Source organism: Mustelus asterias, chromosome 9 (genome assembly GCF_964213995.1).
Source record: "Mustelus asterias chromosome 9, sMusAst1.hap1.1, whole genome shotgun sequence".
NCBI classification, from domain to species: domain Eukaryota; kingdom Metazoa; phylum Chordata; class Chondrichthyes; order Carcharhiniformes; family Triakidae; genus Mustelus; species Mustelus asterias.
In genome coordinates this window covers 104,822,390-104,845,247 of record NC_135809.1, presented here as the reverse complement: position 1 = coordinate 104,845,247, position 22,858 = coordinate 104,822,390, and the positions used below count along the sequence as shown (strand labels likewise).

Genomic DNA, 22,858 nt, shown 5'->3' with positions numbered 1-22,858 from the left:
GCTTTCCTGACTCTGAGCTGGAAGGCCCCACATTCAAGGTTCACTCCAGGACTTGTTGGCTAAGAAGGAACCCAACCACTGGTGCAGACAAGCCCAAGTGCATCAGTGACGATGCCCAGCCTGGATAAATGGGGAGTGTTAGTGGCAGGGAGGGCATCTGCCTCCAAAACACTCCCAAATCAAAAAATAATGTTCAATATGAGGGGTAAAACCAGCTTTGTGGCAGCCCCACGTAACCTGGGAAAAGCTGAAAGAGAAACCAACCATGTTTCGAGGACCATCCAGATCAAACTTAGAACATGATGACTTGCCCAGAGAATGTCCAGAGATGGGGCAGTTGCAGAGCTTCCCCAAGCATCAACAAGGATGATATGAATGTTCATCTGGCAGTAGGGGTACTTCACTTGCAAGCAATAAAATAACTAACTTCAGAAAGTAAATCAAAGAAAAGGTTTAATAAAGAAATTTCATTACTCTAACACTTGAGGCCACACCCTGGGCCATACAAGCTCCCCACAATTCCCATCTGTTTCTCATTTATACTGAGTCAGCTGACCACCACATCATTCTGTCACTGGTTACATGTCTACCTGGTCAGCTGGTCAACTGACCCTCACAACATGTTACCATTGGTTATATTATAACAGATCCAGTGTTATCATTGTTTACATTATAACAATGAATTGCCAGTTCTGTGAGCATCCATCCCAATCTTGCACTGGACTCTTCAGTCGAGGACGGACCCACAGACAATGATCAAGTCAATTACAGCTTGGACATACTCAAGCCTACCACAAACCAACCAGCTGAAGGTTGCATACTGCAATGTGCATTGATAAAATAATTTGATAACAAAAATTGGAAATCACCTACTTTATAAATCTGCGCAATTATGCTGTCAGCACAAACTGATAATGTGTATAATTATGGTAATCTGTAGACTATGTGCCTTCCAAACTACAGTCACATAACACAACTACATTATATCCCTCACTCACTGTGAAGTGACCCTTCATAAATTGTATAAAACAACCCCTCTGTATTAATGTACTGCATTAACTGTTGGAGTATACAAATATTTGTTGAATTGCCCTGAAGAATCATCTAGCATTTAGCTATTTGTTTGTGAGTTTTAAATGTTGTGTTTCAAGACTAGTGATTTAAAATGAATCTTGTACGGCAAAAGGGGGTGTAAAGCATTGCTGGAACGAGCTGGAAGTTCTGAATTCGTTATTCTTTCTGTTGAGATTTTTTTCATTTATTCCAGTCTTACATTTTGTAAACCACTGCTGGATAAATTGCTGCAGATTTCTTTTCAAATGTCCACTATATTAATGGCTAATAAAGTATGAAACAATTAAGTTAGTCACTTTTATGTTAATATTTTAAGCTTTCAGTACTGAAATTTGTGCTTCATGTGTGTAAATACAAGCAGAGAACGGTCAAAGTCAAGAAAAGGCTTCCTCACTTCCCTCAGGAATTGCCAAGCTAATATCAAATTGTCCCTTGAACACTGCTGAGAAATAACCTATATTCTCCTCTTCAGTGGTATTCTCACTGGAATTATATGTTTCAGGACTTAACCCCTCCCTCGACTTAATTCAAATTTAAAGCCTTGTGATATTCCCGTTTCTGATTATTAGCTCACTGCCAGGTGAGAGTGGCGGGTGGGGTGAATGGCCGGAGTGGTGAAATAAATAATTGAAAACAACTTAAAAAGTCTGGGCCTCAGCAGAAGTTGCCGTTTATGCAAAGGGCTGATCTCAAAGTTTTACAGAAACATAGAAAATAGGTGCAGGAGTAGGCCATTCAGCCTTCGAGCCTGCACCACCATTCAATATGATCATGACTGATCATGCACTCAGTATCCCACTCCCACTTTCTCTCCATATCCCTTGATCCCTTTAGCCACAAGGGTCACATCCAGCTCCCTCTTGAACATATCTAACAAACTGGCCCCAACAACTTTCTGTGGTAGAGAATTCCACAGGTTCACAACTCTGAGTGAAGAAATTCATCCCCATCTCAGTCCTGAATGGCTTACCCCTTATTCTTAGACTGTGACCCCTAGTTCTGGACTTCCCCATCATAGGGGACATTCTTCCTGCATCTAGCATGTCCAGTCCCATCAGGATTTTATACGTTTCTATGAGATCCCCTCTCATTCTACTAAATTCCAGTGAGTACAAGCCCAGTTGTTCCAGTCATTCTTCATATGTCAGTCCTGCCATTCCGGGAATCAGTCTGGTGAACCTTCGCTGGACTCCCTCAATAGCAAGAATGTCCTTCCTCAGATTAGGGGCCCAAAATTGCACACAATTCTCAAGGTGTAGCTTCACCATGGTCTGTTTTAAGAGGTTACATACATCACTCATGTATATAAACAGACAATAAAACAGGATGTGCAGCACAACTGGGGGTGTCAGATCCATCACCTGAGGTGCCATTATGCTTAGCTTCACAGGCTATCCTGAAGTGTGTGATAACGCCATGGCCTGAATAGTTTGGATACTAGGGTTTCTCTTCCTGTCAGTCAAAGAGTCAATGGGGAACACATCCCTGCCAACTCCAAGAGCCCCCCCGCCCATTATACACTCAAATAAGAATGAATTGGCTGCAGATGGGATTAATGCCCCTCACACACACAGGGTGGAAGGCCCACCTTGGGAAGCTGCAGGCCAATCTGATTGGCCAACAGCACTCTAGTCCCTGCAACAACAGGAGCTGAGGTGGACAGAAGAGGAAGTCTGTGGCGATGCTTAACCCCAAGACCCAGGATTGGACAGCAAGTTTTCAGGATCCCAGGGTGGGGAGGGTGTATAGTGTTACAACACAGAGGTTAATCCCCATTTCCTCGCTTCACAGTCTGGTAGAAGTGTTTGGGAAGGTGTTAACTGTTCTGTGTAAACGTTTAGAGGTTCATTAATATAAAGACCTGACACTCACTTTAAGTGAATAATCAACAAGTTATTTTATTTAACCAACCAGGAACTTAAACTAAACCAGTAACATTTTTAATTAAAGGATGGTTCGACTGAAATGCTGTTCAAAATAAAGACAAGGACCATTCAGTACTAAAACAGTAAAAACAGAATCGTAGTCACTCTCAAAAAAACTACATACAACCAGGTGTGATGGCTTGGAAAAGATTTGGAGTCCTTCTGTAGTTGGCCGCTGTCTGTAAGCACTGCCTGATTTGGTACTTTTCACTAGTTAGAGGGTGAGTTATCCAAAGACCTCTCTGAAGCTGGCAGAATTAAGAACTGCCTTTAACTGCTTCAGTTGGTCTGGCCCTGCTTCTGGTTAAACTCCTGGCTCAACCCCTGGTGGAACTGAATTCAAGGCAGTTGAGTTCCTTTTTATAATCCTAATGACCTATCAACATTCCTGTACTCAGATTGGCCTGCGGTTGACAACAGTAGTGATGCGCGATAAATCACACGGGAGGCTGGATGTACCCGGGAAATAAAGGCTCATCAATTTTATTGCCAACAATAACGGAGCTACTATATACAATCCCAGACTAAAGGGTCACCAGGCAGAGCAGTGACCTTTATACCTCTCCCGAAAGGCGGAGCCAACTGGGGTGTACCATAGGACTATATTAACAGGGAGAACAGCCCAACTCTAACCCCAACAGTAACATATCTACAGACTCATAGTGCTGGCCAGACCATGGCTCAGCACTCCTGGTGGTAACCAACAATGATTCACCACAAGTAGCAAATTCAAACCTGATAGGGTCCCTTTAGCCGAGTATTTTCTTTAAACTCAGAGGCTAACAAAATGCAAAATGTTACCAAGTCAACCCTGATGCTAGGTCCTTTTGAAACGAATGTTGCAACCTGGAATCTGTGTGTACTCTGCATTTAAGCACAGAATTCAAAAACAGCTTTTAAAGGGTCCACTTACTGTTTTCTTACACTCTAGCATTTTTTACAATTCTTTTATATCTTCATAAACATTCTTTATATCTTTAACAACTCAACTTCACAACAATAGTGGGTGTTGGAGAGAGGCGAGAGAGTGGGAGGGAGATCCATTTGTGGACTTTAAGGGAGAAAAACCCCCAAAGCCAGAAGGGGGTTTCTAATGGAGTTTTCCCCCTGCCCGCTAACGTCCTGCCTGAGGCCTAAGAATGATCATTTTTGGGCTTCCCCCACACCCAGGAAATCCTTCAGCCAGCCTAGAAATTGAGGCTGGGTGGGAAACGGCCCTTAAGTGGTCAATAACAGGGCCTCAAATGGAACAGTCCATGGCCTCGCCTGCTCCTGCATAACATCACTGTGAGTTCCAGGTGGGTGGGAACACAGAGTGAAGCACATTCCTTCTATTTCCACTCCCCCCCCCCCCCCCCCACCCCTCCCTCCCGCCAGCCCCCAACCGAATAGCATGCCAGTGGGGGAGCGTGTCATTCAGGCCCAAGGTGATGGGCAGTGGAAGTCCCACTACAGAAACCCTTCACTGGATATTCAGACTGTAAAGAGCTGCAGTATCACATCAGGCAAGGTTCTCTCCATCACTGGCCTTGCAAACAATGGAGCTTCTAATGCCTCAGAAAAGAGGTCTGAAATATTTTCAGATAGTTAAACATTTAGAAATTATCCTTGTAATTTGTATTTGTATTAGCTTCTGGGAGAGAGGGAGGCACCCTGTGTTTTTCACAGAGGTATGGTGATGGTATTTGTATTCCAAGCAACAGTTAAAGCAAAGCTACAGATTCTGATCCAGATTTACAAGTCATCACTCACTAACAGTAGTGACAAATATGCCCCAGCAGCCTGTGCTCTTTGGAGTATTTATTATTACACTTGTTATCATCCTTAAACATTATTGTGGAAAGAACGAGTGCTAAAGGGTTCACTGCTTGCAAAGACCGATTAAAGCAACTGAGGTTGAGGGCAAAGTGTATTGTATTGCTGCATTGATGCATTGTCGATTCAAATATTCAATTCACTTGAATGAAACAAGTTGCTGGACAGACATTGTGAACATGAAGCTTTACTTAAAGGTCATGCACTGCAAATTGTTTCCTATATTTTAATTTTGAATGCATTTCCCAAAGTGAGTTCAATGTCCGAATCGCACTGATGCTGGCAGAAGAGAGACAGAAAAGAAATGGCGATCCGGGTTGTCAGTCACTCTGTTACATAGCAAGTCTCCTGTATCAATTGCATGATATTGGGCAGTAGAGATGAGCCCCAGAAGGCTGAGCTTTAGCATGGGGGACAACAAAAACTTGGCCATTATTCAGGAAAACGTCTAATCAACACATGTGATGGCTGAGGCTGTCAAAGTCAACAAGGACATCAATTTTCCTTTTTCTAGCCCCTTCCCAACTTGGGAACATTTATATCGTTGGCATATCTGATGTCTACAAATTTATCAAAGAAGTCACAAATATATTGTACAATAAGATCAATGGTCCAATCACTTTGCCATAAACAGCAGAAATACAAGTTGGGCAGCATGGCGGCACAGTGGTTAGCACTGCTGCCTCACAGCACTAGGGAGCTGGGTTCGATTCCTGGCTTGGGTCACTGTCCGTGTGGAGTCTGCACGTTCTCCCCGTGTCTGCGTGGGTTTCCTCCGGGTGCTCTGGTTTCCTCCCACAGTCCAAAAGACGTGCTGGTTAGGTTCGTGCTAAATTTTCCCTCAGTTTATCCGAACAGGCGCCAGAGTGTGGCGACTCGGGGATTTTCACAGTAATTTCATTGCAGTGTTAATGAAAGCCTTACTTGTAACAATAATAAATAAACATTAAACTTTCAAAAGCAATCCTAAAGTGCAGTTGACTTTCCCAGAGCTCAGAGGGTCAACTGGCTGCCCCTTCCCACTCCCATGAAATCCTGGCTCCAGTGTCCTGTACAATCCGAAAATAATTTTACTCACTTCACAACGATATGTGACCACCAGCACAGCATTATGCCAATCAAGGTTAACTTTGTCAGAAGCTCTCACTGTGCGCTCATGCCATGCTGTCACCTATTCCAGTTTTATTTGAAGGTGAATTCAGAATTGCTCCCTCTACAGCCATGACACCCATGTGCCAACCACGGGCAGAGGCTAAATGCAGATGCAGCAGAACTCAAGCCGCAGGCAGAATTCTTACTGGATGTGCCATTTGGATTTCAAAATGCCTGCGTCTATTTCTCCCCTGCACCTCATTGCTGATTTTTCAGAATAGTTTCCTGCTGCTGGGCTAGCCACATCTACATGCTGAGACCACTGCGTGCACATTCAGGCTGGAAAAACCATATCAAGTGAGGGGGCGAATAGGCCAGAGAAAAGTTAGCAGAAGGACCAGCAACGAAACCGCTGAGCCAGGCCGTAATTCCAGGTTCCGTGCGAGAAGTGCCACGGCTTCATTATTTTCACTTAAAAATAAAGGACAAGGGAACAAATCGACTCTGTTAACTAACAAGCCCAGGCCACTTTCATGCTTAAGTTCTTCCTATAATATGAATCGCCATTTTACATTGGACAGCTGCCGATATTGTATCCAATGACAAATACACAATACACATCCAACCTAATTTTCAAATCTCATATGGTACATTTACTCCCCTCACCGTAATGTATAATGTTGGTATTCTGAGCTGGGTAAGAGTTTTAACAGCACCAGGTTAAAGTCCAACAGGTTTATTTGGTAGCAAATGCCATTTGCTACCAAATAAACCTGTTGGACTTTAACCTGGTGTTGTTGAAACTCTTACTGTGTTTGCCCCAGTCCAACGCCGGCATCTCCACATTCTGAGCTGGCACAATGCTGCCCCTTGGTGGTAGCACTTTGTTTCAAAAACAATGCCTTTTTTTTTTAAGCGACTCTTTGGTGGGAGGGTTGAATGTGCTGGCTGGCAGCAGAGATTCTGCTGGGTTTCTGGTGGTCCTCGGGTGATAGAACCTTGCATCAAAGTCGTCCAAGGGGCTGCGGTCCTGCTTCATACCTGTGCTGTCCCGCTGGAGTGGAGTCTGACTATTAACCCCAATTCTAGCGAGCAACGAGCAAGCATTCCTACTGACTCAGCTGGTTTTTAAATGTCTTCTGACTAACTTACTGATATCTTCTTCCTTTCAATTTACAGGCCTGTTCTATGGGAAGTTATAGCTTGCATTTAAACTTTGAGCAAAAGCAAAATGTTGTGCAAATTATGAATTGAATTTTCTGAGCTTAGAATTTGAAAACGACAAGATTGCTTTAACCATCTCACAATGAAATCTCTTTGAATGCAAATCTGACCGGTGATTTACTGAAACTAACATAACTAACATTGTGAAATGTCATTTGGATTTTAATTACAGTAGGTATTATTGTGTTATTGGGTTGTAACCTCTGTGCTCTAGGGCGGTGTAACTCTTCCAAAGATCTGCTGGGGAACCCCTTTCTTCCCCCAGGTAAGAATTGCATGGCTGTTGCAAACTTCCTCTGGGCAATTCCCCTGCACAGGGAACCATCCAAAAACTTGTGATTTAAATTGCAAACTTTGGATGGTTCTGACTGTGTGCACCAATAGTTACCCCAAAAAAGTTAGAAGGATTAAAACTACTGCTAGCTTCTGGGTAACTTTTATACAGATCCAGACCGACCTCCCCACAGGACTCCAGTTCCGCCACCCACCGCCCCCCCCCCCCCCCCCCACCCCCAAACACACACCTCTGATCCCCCCGATTACCCATCCACAAGGACTCCCCACTCAGGGACTCCCCACTCCCCAGGCCCACAAAGACTCCCTATATCCAGAACAAAGAACAAAGAACAACACAGCACAGGAACAGGCCCCTCGGCCCTCCAAGCCCGCGCCGCTCCCCGGTCCGGGATTGAATCCTGAATCCAGGATCCCCGCCCAATTTTCCAGCCTATCTACATCCTAATATCCTATCCACCGAGCTGTCCCTCACAGCTACGATGCTTTGTTCATCACAACCTATTAACTCACCCCCACCCCCCCATTCCAGACCATGTGATCTCCAGGGAGAGGCGAAAACCCAGAGTGAAAACCCCAGGGCCAATATGGGGAAAAAGAAAATCTGGGAAATTCCTCTCCGACCCCCTGTGGCGATCGAAACGAGTCCAGGAGATCACACTGGCCCTGATCAGAAAATGCTTCCCAACCCTATTCATTTCCACTTCTGCTTTACGAACACCATCTGAATTCCCTGCCCCCGAGACAGGTTCCCAACTATCCGCAGTCTCGCTCTGTACTGGCACCAGCAAGATGATCATAGAATGAAGCCTTGAAACGAGAAACAAAGAACAATTAGCCCGCGCCGCTCCCTGGTCCAAACTAGACCACTCTTTTGTATCCCTCCATTCCCACTCCGTTCATATAGCTGTCTAGATAAGTCTTAAACGTTCCCAGTGTGTCCGCCTCCACCACCTTGCCCGGCAACACATTCCAGGCCCCCACGACCCTCTGTGTAAAATATGTCCTTCTGATATCTGTGTTAAACCTCCCCCCCTTCACCTTGAACCTATGACCCCTCGTGAACGTCACCACCGACCCGGGGAAAAGCTTCCCACCGTTCACCCTATCTATGCCTTTCATAATCCCCATGGGATTCCTCCCCCAATTGGGATTACCTTCCCATCAGGCTTCCACTCTCTCCCACTGGGAATCCCCCAGTCCCCAAGGCCTGATCAAACCCAACCTTCCGCCCAAGGACCTGACCACTGCACCCCCCCCCCCCCCACCCCCCGGCCCACTCTCCCCTCCTGAGGCCTGACTTGACCACCCCCCTTCCTGGGACTCCCAACCTGACACCCACAATGAGGCCTGGGCCATGCCTCCTCCAGCCCCAATAAAAAAGGGGTTGGAACCATACCATAGAACCCCTACAGTGCAGAAGGAGGTCATTCGGCCCATCAAGTCTGCACTGACTCTCTGAAAGAGCATTGATCCCAGGCCTTCTCCTCCGTTCTATCCCCATTACCTCACACATTTACCATGGCCAATCCAACTAACCTGCACATCTTTGGACTGTGGGAGGAAACCGGAGCACTTGGAGGGAACCCATTCAGACATGGGGGCAAAGGTGCAAACCCCACACAAGATCGGAATTGAACTCAGGTCCCTGGCACTGTGAGGCAGCAGTGTTAACCACTGTGCCACTGTACTGCTCCTTACATCCTTACATGCCGCCTCCTTACATCCGACTAAGCCGCCATCGACCCTAGGCAGCTTGGGATCTGATTTGGATTGCCATTCCAGGGAGTTGCGGCCCTTAATCTTTGAAACTTCTAACTAAGCCGTATGAGGAGTGGTCTGTGATATGTGGAAAGGATTAAATTCACAGCACAATAGGGCTAAGAAAAGGAGATTAATATCTGGATAAAAGTTAGGAATTTCTGCTAGGTTGCATTGGTTATATTGGTGCAATTGTTGAGAAATCAGCTAAATTAGTGCAAAAATATCGCAGAATTTTAAGTGCAAATCATTCAGTGAAAATCAAGTTCTTGCACTAAATATTGCTGTAGAAGTTGGTCCCTCCCACAAAACTGATTAAGCCTCCAGATCAAATTAATTGTAAATCATCATTACAAATTTACATTATTTGCAGGCTTTCAAAAACACTTTAAATTTAAATGTTCTTCAGGTGCAAGGAAATAGATTGCCGCATTTGAGAAGCTTTTAATGTTAATTTTTGAATTCATGAGGAAACTGATTGACTGCACATCAATGTAACTAATAATTAATTATTCAAAGTTTTTTTTATTTTAAATTTTTACTCCATTCTTAAAGGTTGTAAAGCCAATGCTCAGAGTGAACTGCGCAGACCCGAATCCATCTCCTTGCTTGCTCCAAAAAACAAATTCAAATTGAATCCAATTCAAGGCCCCCACAAGAGAGACAGACAAGACCCAAGCTGACAAGATAAGGAATTGCACCCAATCCTGGGCTTGACCCGATGCTTGATCTTAACCAAAAGGCCACTAAATCATCTTCAGTTAATTAAAATCAGGTTACCCGTGTGGTGAACTGACATTCTAAATAAAAATGCTTTCTCTTTTATTAAATCGGTTTTTGTCTGTGTTAATAAAACTGCATGAGGTTAAATATATCAAGGATCTTTTAAAAGCATAAAAATATATTTTCTAAAGCATTGTTTAAGTATGCTGTTTCAGCAGTTTCAATGTTTGATGATATGTTAACGCGTTTGAGTGGAAATTTGAGAGGAAAATAAACTCTTATGAAAATGAACACAATTTGTGTCCAGATCACTGATCATGTCCAAAGAGGAAGAACTTAGCAAACTAATGTGGTTTTGTAATGAGATAGTTTAACATTATATTGCTGAAAGATTGTGGTTGCTGCTTCTCTCCCTTCCATTTGACCTCCTGGCTAAACCTCCTGCCAGGCGCCCTCCAGCCCTGAACACCCAACTTGCTCTAGTTTATCCTCTATCTCTCCTTATGCTCTTTCTGAGCTCATCTTGTTCATCAGCCCCAGCTCCTTTTTCCTTTGGCCCAATCACAAAGGATTTTCTTCCGAGCCTGCATGCTAGATGATACTATAAATGGTTCCATCTCCTCAGGCACTGTCACCAACCCCTCCGTCCTGGTATACTACTGCCCCATCTCCAACCTCCCTTACCTCTCCAAAATCTGTCAGTGTGTTTCTGCTTCCCAAATCTGGTCCCATCTCTCCCACATATCGATTTTTAATTCCTGCCCCAACCCTGAAATTGCTCTAATCAAAGTCACAAAGGATCTGCTTTGTGACTTTACCCACAGTGCACCATTCTTCCTCATCTTCTGTGTAGCCTTTGGCACCTTTGGCCTCACAGTCCTCCTTCAAGATGTCCCTTCCAATGTCCAGCTCAATATGACGATTCTCGCTTTCTTCCACTCTTACCTATCCAATTGTGGTTTCAGCATTTCCCACAATGGCATCTCTTGCCAGAGTCTTCCAACAATCTATCTTTGGCCTTCCTCTTAACTACAAGCTGTCCCTCAGCGGCACCATCAGTTGACGATGTGATTAGCTTCTAAATGTATGCTGGTGACATCACGCTCCAACATCTTTCTCAGCACCTCCACTGTGTTGTCTGACACCCTTCCTGCATCCAGTCTTGGATGAGCTGCAATTTCCGCTACTTAACTACTGGGAAGATCAAATCTGTCATTTTTGGCTGCTTCGACATAGACCATCCACTTCCTACCAATCCCATCCAACCCCCTCCTCAGCCATTGTCTTGGGCTGAACCACGTTTGCCATGGTGAGCTATTGAACCCAGAGCTGAGTTTCTGACTACACAACCCTTCTATCACAACAATCACCGACATCCAACTCTCTAACATCACTTTCCCCGACCTCAGCATATCTCTTGTTGAAAGCCTCATTCATGCCTTTTGTCACCTTCAGACTTGATCATTTCAGGCCAGCCCATCCTCTGTAAACTATGCCTCACCCAAACCTCGATTGCTCCTATCCAATCCTGTCCTGTGCTACCCGATATACTGTCTTGTCCTGTATCCCATTCTATCCTAAACTGTTGTGTCCAGTTCTATCCTATTCTACCCTATCCTACGTTAAATTCCATCCACCTATTGTCTCTTTTCTTCATGCCGTACGTTGGCCCCCGAACCCCTAAAGTTCTCAATCTGTCTTGTAATCTCACTCAGCCCTATACCCCTCCAGATTCTCTACTCCTCTGATTCTAACTTCTTCTTGAGTTCCCTCCTTCCAGACCCTTTACCCGACTCGAAGTCTCTGGGGCTTCATATTTTGGAATTCCTTGTCTAAACCCCTCTAGCTATCCACCACCTTCTCTCCCTTCAGACCCGCCTTGCAACACAACTGTCTGACAAAGCCTTTACTCATTTCTAATAAGTGCTTCTTTAGCTTGATATCTGTTGTTGCCTGATGCAACCTTTTTGACGTGCCTTGGAATGATTTTCTACATTGTTTATTTGCAAGTTGTTAACTACTTTCTGACTTGTAACATCTGATAAAAAAATGTTTTAATCCATCTAATCTTTGTAGGGAATCTATACCAGATTTAATGCAGCTTCACAATATTGAGGCAGTTGGAATAAAGGTCAATATTGTTGGTATAACTATTACATCTGGGATAATAAACTGAATTAAACTATGTTAATCGATAGTAACTGAATAAATGTAATATAGGGCTGCTTTGTGCCTTTTTCAAGATATTCTTTCATACTGTCTGGTTATAAAGGAGAGGAATATGGTTTGAAATATTCATTTCCTTGTTAGCTAAAACCTATTAAAACTGTTCCGCTGTTTTGCTTTTTTTTCCTGAATTATTTCCCTCTGCTTTATTCTTATTTCTGCTCTTTCTGTCTCTCCTTATCTCTCTCTCTCTGTTTTATCCAAATATTTTACGCAGCAGTGCAAGAAGCCGAACATGAGGATGTAAAGGTTGTAGCCGATGTGCAAGTCCCAAAGCCTTCTAAAAAATCAAAGTCCTCAGCTGCAGGTTCACAAGCTGCCAACCCCAAGAAGGAGAGAAGGGGTAAACAGAAAGGTCAGCCTGTTTCACAAGAACTGCATGCAGACCACCTATCTCTACATTAAAGAGCATGCCTGCCTGTAATATGGAAATACACTGCAGCGGTTTTCCTTGAATTGTACCTTAAATTGACAATCGCAGGAGTAAGTGATGACTTTGAAGCATGTCCTTAGAATTCCTACGCAGTCCCAGAGTAGGGCCCGTGGAACAACCTGCAAAAAAAAGTGTCCAATAGCGGGAGGAGTGTCATTGCTCAGTGAAATTTATTTGGGTCGTGCAAATATATTGTGATTTGTCGAATATGATACAGTGTTACGGTACGAAAAAGAGAATCGAGGCCACAGGTCTAAAGAGAATGGAGTGTTCCAAGCTCTATGATAAATTTGTTGGCTAATTTTGCAATTGTTTCATTTGCTATCTATTTGGTGAAACCATTTTTGTAAATGAGAATCGTAACTGAAAATAATGGCTTACAAGTTTTCTTATATATAAGTTTATTTATTAGGGTCACGAGTAGGCTTACATTAACACCGCAGTGAAGTTACGGTGAAAATCCCCTAGTCGCCACACTCCAATGCCTGTTCGGATACACTGAGGGAGAATTTAGCATGGCCAGTGCACCTAACCAGCACATCTTTCGGACTGTGGGAGAAAACTGGAGCACCCGGAGGAAACCCATGCAGACACGGGGAGGATGTGCAGATTCCACACAGACAGTGACCCAAGCCGGGAATTGAACCCGGGTCCCTAGCGCTGTGAGGCAGCAGTGCTAACCACTGTACCACTGTGCCACCCTCAGTGTTTGTAAAATAGGTAGAGTTGGGGGCAAATAAATGCTGTTCTTTTTAATACCATTTTACTCAGTGTGCTCAACATTGGAAATAATTTGCCAGCCAAGGTACTAGAGACAAAGTCAAGGGTCAAGGGGGTGTCGCCAAATGTATTTTGTAACTTGGTCCCACCTTGGGTTGTGATTCTTTGATTTGATTTGATTTATTATTGTCACATGTATTAACATACAGTGAAAAGTATTGTTCCTTGCTCACTATACAGACAAAGCATACCATTCATAGAGAAGAAAATTAGACAGTGCAGGATGTAGTGTTACAGTCATAGCTAGAGTGTAGAGAAAGATCAACTTAATGCAAGGTAAGTCCATTCAAAAGTCTGGGAAGAAGCTGTTCTTGAGTCAGTTGGCACGTGACCTCAGACTTTTGTATCTTTTTCCAGAAGGAAGACGGTGGAAGAGAGAATGTCCAGGGTGTGTGGGGTCCTTTATTATGCTGGCTGCTTTGCCGAGGCAGCGGGAAGTATAGACAGAGTCAATGGATGGGAGGCTGGTTTGCGTGATGGATTGGCCTACATTCACAACCTTTTGTAGTTCCTTGCGGTCTTGGGCAGAGCAGGAGCCATACCAAGCTGGGGTACAACCAGAAAGAATGCTTTCTATGGTGCATTTGTAAAAGTTGGTGAGCGTCATATCTGACATGCCAAATTCCCTTAGTCTTTTGAAAAAGTAGAGGCATTGGTGGGCTTTCTTAACTATAGTGTCGGCATGGGGGGCCAGGACAGGTTGTTGGTGATCTGGACACCTAAAAACTTGAAGCTCTTGACCCTTTCTGCTTCATCCCCATTGATGTTGTTTCTCTCACACCATTCAAGCGATATTCTCCGCTTTCAGCAAGAAAAGGTTGAGATCTCCCACTAATGGAAAATGATTATAGGAAGTAGCTCCTGCATATTGTTTTCCAGTCCCCAGGCACCCTCAACCAAAACTGAGCTCTAAACATGGTTGTTGATGTCCCTCAGTTTCCAAAGCATTGATTTTATAGATGGCTAGATGTGGAACTTGAATATTTAAACCAAATGTGTGAATTGGCAGCTTCTCCAATAGAGTCAGACACAATGAGGCTGATTTTTATTGTGTTTACAAAATATTAACCACAATGGAGTGGATAAATCATTAACACTTGTAAAGTAGCCTTGAGGCCTCAATTTGGTGAGCTCTCTTGGGACGCCTACTGGACACTCTGAAACTTGCATGCAAATTGTAAATGAGGGCAGGACATCAAACTTATTGGCTATGCATTGCGCTGCTCATTCACCAAAACTCAAAATTTGCCCCATGGTTCTGCTTGTGGATAGTGGAGAAAATTGATGTAGGTTGGGGTTGTGGGAGTGGCATGGTGCAACAGTGGTTAGCACTGCTACCGCACAGCGCCAGAGACCCGGGTTCAATACCAGCCACGGGTCACTGTCTGTGTAGAGTTTGCACATTCTCCCCATGTCTACACGGGCTTCCTTCGGGTGCTCTGGTTTCCTCCCAAAGATGTGCGGGTCAGGTTGATTAGTCATGCTAAATTGTCCCTTAGTGTCAGGGTAAAAATGTGGGGTTATGGTGATAGGGCCTGGGTGGGATTGTTGTCGGTGCAGGCTTGATGGGCCGAATGGCCTCCTTCTGCACTGTGGGGATTCTATGATTCGATTTGTACAGTAAAGGGTTAAAATCAGATGCACATGATGCTGATGTAAAGATGACATAATACCACATGATTGAGTAACTGAGATCTGGAGGGAGCAGAAGTCCCAAAATGTACATAGTGGCTGTAAATAAAGAGTAGTGGTTTCAATAAACCATAGTCTTGAGCAGCTTACTTGGGGAAGAGTGGACAAGCCTCAAAGAATGGCATCAGCCCGAACATATGACAAAACATGATGACAGAGGACAGTGAGTAAGAGACCCACAAAAATACACCAAGAAGCAGCTACAGACCTGGCAAGTCAAGAGATCCTCAAAAGAAGGATGAAAGGAACAGATTCAAATTCATCAAAAAGTCAACATATCGCGGGTGGCGATACAAGCAGAAACATGGACCTGAAATATGGAGGGAGAACAGACCAGAATCAACAAGCAACACCAATCAAGCAGCAACTATTCCAGGGCTTGGTACAAGCCAGAAAGTCATTAGGTTAAAGCTCAGAAAGAGGTCCTTCAGCCCATCATGTCTGCACCGGCCATCGAGCACCTAGCTATGCTTATCCCATTTTCCAGCACTTGGTCAATAGCCTTGTATGTTATGGCATTTCAAGTGCTCATCTAAATGCTTCTTTAACATGGAATCCACACTAACACTCTCAGAACCATTCTGGAGCGCTGAAGGCTTGCAACAGGCTCAGCACTGGAACAATTGGAAGAAGAGATTTTCCAGATATAGAACCGCTTCTGGTTTGCACAGAAAAACAAAAGGATCAGGTCAGTACATTATTGTATGCAATTAGATCTATTGCCAATGATGTAAAAGCAAGACAGCGAGTCGAGGAGACTTTGACTTCTTACAAAGAAATCATGCAAGCATTTGATTCACATTTGAGGTTTTCAAAAATTTTGAAAGGGCAAAATTTAACAAGTTAAAAAAAAACAGATGAAAGCATGGGTTCATTCACCTATGATCTATAAGGCTGGCAGAAAATTGCAACTATAGAAAATTGAGGGATAAATTGATTTGTGATCGAATTAGTAGTTGGGGTCTTCGGTGAAGATCTATCTCTTGCAAATGGGAGAAGATTTAGCTCCAGTCAAGGCAGGAGAAACTGTGAGACAAACTGAGCAAAAAGCTCAGGAAACAAAATAGTCCGTTTGTTCATGAGTAAGGCACGGTGCCATGGAAATGAATGAGTGAGGCCACCCACCCTGTAACCCAACGCATTTACCATGGCTAATCCATCTAACCTACACATCCCCAAAGAGTAGCACGTTAGCATGGCCAATGCAGCTAACCTGCACATCTTTTGGACTGTGGGAGGAAACTGGAACACCTGGAGGAAACACACACAGACATGGGGAAAACATGCAGACTCCACACAGACAGTCATCCAAGGCAAGAATCGAACCTGGGACCCTGGCGCTGTGAGGCAGCAGTGCTAACCACTGTGCCACCGTGCCACCCTTAGTCATAGTGTGACAATTACTAAAGACTATTTATTACATGAAAGAAAAGACAAAACATACTAACAGGACTATACTGCTATAAGACAAATAATCACCGGGAGTAATAAACATACACGCGCCTTTATTTGGAAATTACCCCTTGTTCCAAACTAGATCCCGATACCCGAACTCAGTGAGACTTCACGATTCCTCAATCAACATCTACCTTAAACAAATTTAGAAGTTAAATCCAACTTATAGTTATCGAAGAATGCCAGGAGCATGATCCAGTCTGGGAAGTATCTTTGCCTGCTCCAGTGAAGGTCGAGAGACTGCCTTTACATATTGGCAGGTAACAGGGATAAGAATAAATTCGAGTGATCAAATACTCTGAAAAACAGTTTAGAACATAGAACATAGAACAGTACAGCACAGAACAGGCCCTTCGGCCCACGATGTTGTGCCGAGCTTTATCTGAAACCAAGATCAAGCTATCCCACTCCCTATCATCCTGGTGTGCTTCATGTGCCTATCCAATAACCGCTTAAATGTTCCTAAAGTGTCTGACTCCACTATCACTGCAGGCAGTCCATTCCACACCCCAACCACTCTCTGCGTAAAGAACCTACCTCTGATATCCTTCCTATATCTCCCACCATGAACCCTATAGTTATGCCCCCTCGTAATAGCTCCATCCACCCGAGGAAATAGTCTTTGAACGTTCACTCTATCTATCCCCTTCATCATTTTATAAACCTCTATTAAGTCTCCCCTCCGCCTCCTCCGCTCCAGAGAGAACAGCCCTAGCTCCCTCAACCTTTCCTCATAAGACCTACCCTCCAAACCAGGCAGCATCCTGGTAAATCTCCTCTGCACTCTTTCCAGCGCTTCCACATCCTTCTTATAGTGAGGTGACCAGAACTGCACACAATATTCCAAATGTGGTCTCACCAAGGTCCTGTACAGTTGCAGCATAACCCCACGGCTCTTAAACTCCAACCCCCTGTTAATAAAAGCTAACACACTGTAGGCCTTCTTCACAGCTCTATCCACTTGAGTGGCAACCTTTAGAGATCTGTGGATATAGACCCCAAGATCTCTCTGTTCCTCCACAGTCTTCAGAACCCTACCTTTGACCCTGTAATCCACATTTAAATTAGTCCTACCAAAATGAATCACCTCACATTTATCAGGGTTAAACTCCATTTGCCATTTTTCAGCCCAGCTTTGCATCCTATCTATGTCTCTTTGCAGCCTACAACAGCCCTCCACCTCATCCACTACTCCACCAATCTTGGTGTCATCAGCAAATTTACTGATCCACCCTTCAGCCCCCTCCTCTAAGTCATTAATAAAAATCACAAAGAGCAGAAGACCAAGCACTGATCCCTGTGGCACTCCGCTAGCAACCTGCCTCCAATCCAAAAATTTTCCATCCACCACCACCCTCTGTCTTCGATCAGATAGCCAGTTACCTATCCAATCGGCCAACTTTCCCTCTATCCCACACCTCCTCACTTTCATCATAAGCCGACCATGGGGGACCTTATCAAACGCCTTACTAAAATCCATGTATATGACATCAACTGCCCTACCTTCATCAACACACTTAGTTACCTCCTCAAAAAATTTAATCAAATTTGTGAGGCACGACTTGCCCTTCACGAATCCGTGCTGACTATCCCGGATTAATCCGCATCTTTCTAAATGGTCGTAAATCCCATCAATTTACCAACCACCGAAGTAAGACTAACCGGTCTATAATTACCAGGGTCATTTCTATTCCCTTTCTTAAACAGAGGAACAACATTCGCCATTCTCCAGTCCTCTGGCACCATCCCCGTGGACAGCGAGGACCCAAAGATCAAAGCCAAAGGCTCTGCAATCTCATCCCTTGCCTCCCAAAGAATCCTAGGATATATTTCATCAGGCCCAGGGGACTTATCGACCTTCAGTTTATTCAAAACTGCCAGTACATCCTCCCTCCGAACATCTATTTCCTCCAACCTATTAGCCTGTGACACCTTCTCTTCCTCAAAAACATGGCCCCTCTCCTTGGTGAACACTGAAGAAAAGTATTCATTCATCACCTCGCCTATCTCTACTGACTCCATACACAAGTTCCCACTACTGTCCTTGACCGGTCCTAACCTCACCCTGGTCATTCTTTTATTCCTCACATAAGAGTAAAAAGCCTTGGGGTTTTCCTTGATCCGACCCGCCAAGGACTTTTCATGGCCCCTCCTAGCTCTCCTAAGCCCCTTTTTCAGCTCGTTCCTTGCTAACTTGTAACCCTCAATCGAGCCATCTGAACCTTGTTTCCTCATCCCTACATAAGCTTCCCTCTTCCTTTTCACAAGACATTCCACCTCTTTCGTGAACCATGGTTCCCTCACTCGGCCATTTCCTCCCTGCCTGACAGGGACATACTTATCAAGGACACCCAGTATTTGTTCCTTGAAAAAGTTCCACTTTTCATCAGTGCCTTTCCCTGACAGTTTCTGTTCCCAACTTATGCCCCCTAATTCTTGCCTAATCGCATCATAATTACCTCTCCCCCAATTGTAAACCTTGCCCTGCCGTACGGCCCTATCCCTCTCCATTGCAATAACAAAAGACACCGAATTGTGGTCACTATCCCCAAAGTGCTCTCCCACAACCAAATCTAACACTTGGCCCGGTTCATTTCCCAGTACCAAATCCAATGTGGCCTCACCTCTTGTCGGCCTATCCACATATTGTGTCAGGAAACCCTCCTGCACACACTGCACAAAAACTGCCCCATCCGAACTATTTGACCTACAAAGGTTCCAATCAATATTTGGAAAGTTAAAGTCCCCCATGACAACTACCCTGTGACCATCACACCTATCCATAACCTGCTTCGCAATTTCTTCCTCCACATCTCTATTACTATTTGGGGGCCTATAGTAAACTCCTAACAACGTGACCGCTCCTTTCCTATTTCTAACCTCAGCCCATATTACCACAGTGTGCAGATCCCCCTCGAAGTGCCTTTCCACAGCCGTTAAACTATCCTTGATTAACAATGCTACTCCTCCACCTCTTTTACCAGCTTCCCTACACTTACTGAAACATATAGACCCCGGAATGTCCAACAACCATTCCTGTCCTTGTTCTACCCACGTCTCCGTAATGGCCACAACATCGTAGTCCCAAGTACCAATCCACGCCCCAAGTTCATCTACCTTGTTCCGGATGCTCCTTGCATTGAAGTAGACACACTTCAACCCACCTTCCTGTCTACCGGTACCCACCCTTGACCCTGATACCTTCCCCAATATCTCACCACCCTCAACACTGACTTCTGGACTACAACTCCTTTTCCCACTCCCGTGACAAATTAGTTTAGGGAAGCATTACTCCAGTTGCTTGATGCTGCAAGTTATAAAATGCATCTAAGCACAGCGTACTACATTGTTACCCATGGAAGGTGGAGCAAATCTTCCTTCCACAGGGCCCCGCCTTTTCGGAATCATGTAATTCCTGGAGCTTTAACCTTTTAAATTTCCCTCAATTATTTTTACAGAGCGGAGGGAAGAATGGAAGTTAGACAGTTTCCTTGGAGGTTTTTCATATAATCGCAGCCTCTCTCAAGAGATTAGATAAAGAGGGAAGGATTTATAATGATGGACATGGGCACAATACATTTGGAAAGAATGGACTTCATCAGCTGAATAGCCTTTTTCTTGCTGGAACATTTCCTTAAGCCTGAGGGCCAATTTAATATAATTTACGCAGTAGGTATTGGCATAGCAGTCCAATTATGTGTGGGTTTTGTTATATGCAACATTTTATCCATCTCTGCCTGTTGTAAATGACTGTATTTATAAAATTGCTACTCCAAATAGCTCCTTAGTTCAATGCATTCTAAGAAAAATAAATATGTGTCCAATCCCCCGGCCAACAAAAGAAAGGAATATTTTGTCTAATTTTTACTCTAAATTACTTGTTCTTAAACTGATGAAATTTAGAGTGATGCTGTTTTCTTGCTCATTGTCCCAACTGAGAGAGAATTAATTTCCTTTTTGCCCCAGAGCGTCAATCTGCTAAAAGGAAAATGAAAGTACTTTAATTAACTTTGCACTAATCTCCCTTATGATGCTCTGTTTTGATCAGTCCCCATTTGCATGGTGCTATGAACAATCACCCAGAACCTCCGTTCCCCAGAGGGGTGGTCATATCCAGGGGTACCCCAGAAGATGCGCTGTCACAGAGGTCCCCACACAAGGACTTCACGGGAATTGGGAATTGTCCCAGAAGTTCAAACTTTCGTTGGGCAATTTTGAGTTGATTCAGAGCCTTGGATACTCTGACTCTCTTAGCAGGAAAGCACCTGGGAAAAGTTAGGAGGATTAAAACCACTTCTAACTCCTAGGTAAGAATAGTACTGACAGCTCCCCTGGCCCCTCCCCAACCAACCCCCCACTGGACCCCACAACTATCCGCCTCCCCCAAACATCTCACCCCTGACTACCCTCCCCATCTACCCACTGTCGCCTAACTACCCTCAACACCCCTTCACCCCCCCCCCTCAACTACTCCCCAACTACCTATCCTACCCCCGAACCTTGCTGCCCCCATTTCCTGATCCATTCAACCTTTCCCATACTCCCTGCATCATCCCACAAACTGGTCACCCACTTGTGGCATGGTGGCAAAATGGTTAGCAATGGTGCCTCACACCGCCTGGGAGCTGGGTTTGATTCTGGTGTTGGGTGACTGTCTGTGTGGAGTTTGCACGTTCTCCCCATGTCTCTGTGGGTTTCTTCCAGGTGCCCCGGTTTCCTCCCACAGTCCAAAGATGTGCAGATTAGATGGATTGGCCATGCTAAATTGCACCTTAGTGTCCCAAGATGTGTAGGTTAGGGGGAATAGTGGGGTAAATACATGGGGTTAAGGGGATAGGGCTTGGGTAAGTTGGCTCTGTCAGAGTTGATGCAGGTTCAATGGGCCGAATGGCCTCCTCCTGCACTGTAGGGATCCTGTGAATTGAGTCTTCACTTAAAAAATGACCTGACACTCTTACCTTCTCCCGAGCTTCTCAAAGTGGCTGGGGTGATTAAATGTACCTGCTTCACAGCAACTAGTGCCATAAAAAGGGGACATGTCTTCACTCCCCCTGACGCTGTGGTCCTGCACTGAAGAGTTCCAGGTGTCAATACACTGCCCAGAATACAACCTAGTTCAAGTAATATTTAACCATGCACACACAAACACACTTGCACATGCACACACGCAGACACATGCAGGCACACACCTTCCAGCTCAGATGCGCGCACACACATTCCGGCGCACACACGTGCACACACTCACACCCATGTGTACACACACACTCCAACACACAAACACGCACGCACACACATTCCAGTACATATAGGCACGCACTACAGTACACACAGGAATGCACACACACACACTCCAGTGAACACGTGCGCACACACATGCACACTCACACCAGTACACGCGCATAACAGCACACACACTCCAGCACACACACACACATACACACTCCAGCACACACACACACTCCAGCACACACACACACAGACACACACACACACACACTCCAGCACACACACACTCCAGCACACACACACACAGACACACACACACTCCAGCACACACGCGCACACACACTCCAGCACACACGCACACAGACACACACACACTCCAGCACACACGCACACACACACTCCAGCACACATGCACACACACGCACTCACACACTCCAGCACACACACACACACTCCAGCACACACACACACACACTCCAGCACACACACACACACACACTCCAGCACAGACACACACACACACTCCAGCACACACACACACTCCAGCACACACACACACTCCAGCACACACACACTCCAGCACACACACTCCAGCACACACACACACACAGACACACACACACACACTCCAGCACACACACACACACACACTCCAGCACACACACACACACACTCCAGCACACACACACACACACACACACACACACACACACACACACACACACACACACTCCAGCACACACAGACACACACACACACTCCAGCGCACACACACACACACTCCAGCACACACACACACACTCCAGCACACACACACACACTCCAGCACACACGCACACACACACTCCAGCACACACACACACTCCAGCACACACGCACACACACACTCCAGCACACACACACACACTCCAGCACACACGCACACACACACTCCAGCACACACACACACACTCCAGCACACACACACACACTCCAGCACACACGCACACACACACACACTCCAGCACACACACACACTCCAGCACACACACACACACACACACACTCCAGCACACACACACACACTCCAGCACACACACACACACACAGACACACACACACACACACTCCAACACACACACACTCCAGCACACACACA

General features: G+C 45.0%; 1 protein-coding gene across 2 annotated transcripts in view; it reads left to right on the top strand.

Annotated features, from left to right (window-relative positions):
• The window catches only part of tub (TUB bipartite transcription factor), a 256,221-nt gene that overhangs the window by 162,837 nt on the left and 70,526 nt on the right, over positions 1-22,858 (top strand). Inside the window, exon 4 of one of the 2 annotated variants that reach the window (XM_078221278.1) lies at positions 12,355-12,489. The exons of the other annotated variant lie outside the window; for it this stretch is intronic. Within the exon in view, the coding sequence (XP_078077404.1) occupies positions 12,355-12,489 (135 nt within the window). The remainder of the gene's footprint in view (positions 1-12,354; positions 12,490-22,858) is intronic. 2 annotated transcript variants of the gene reach the window in all.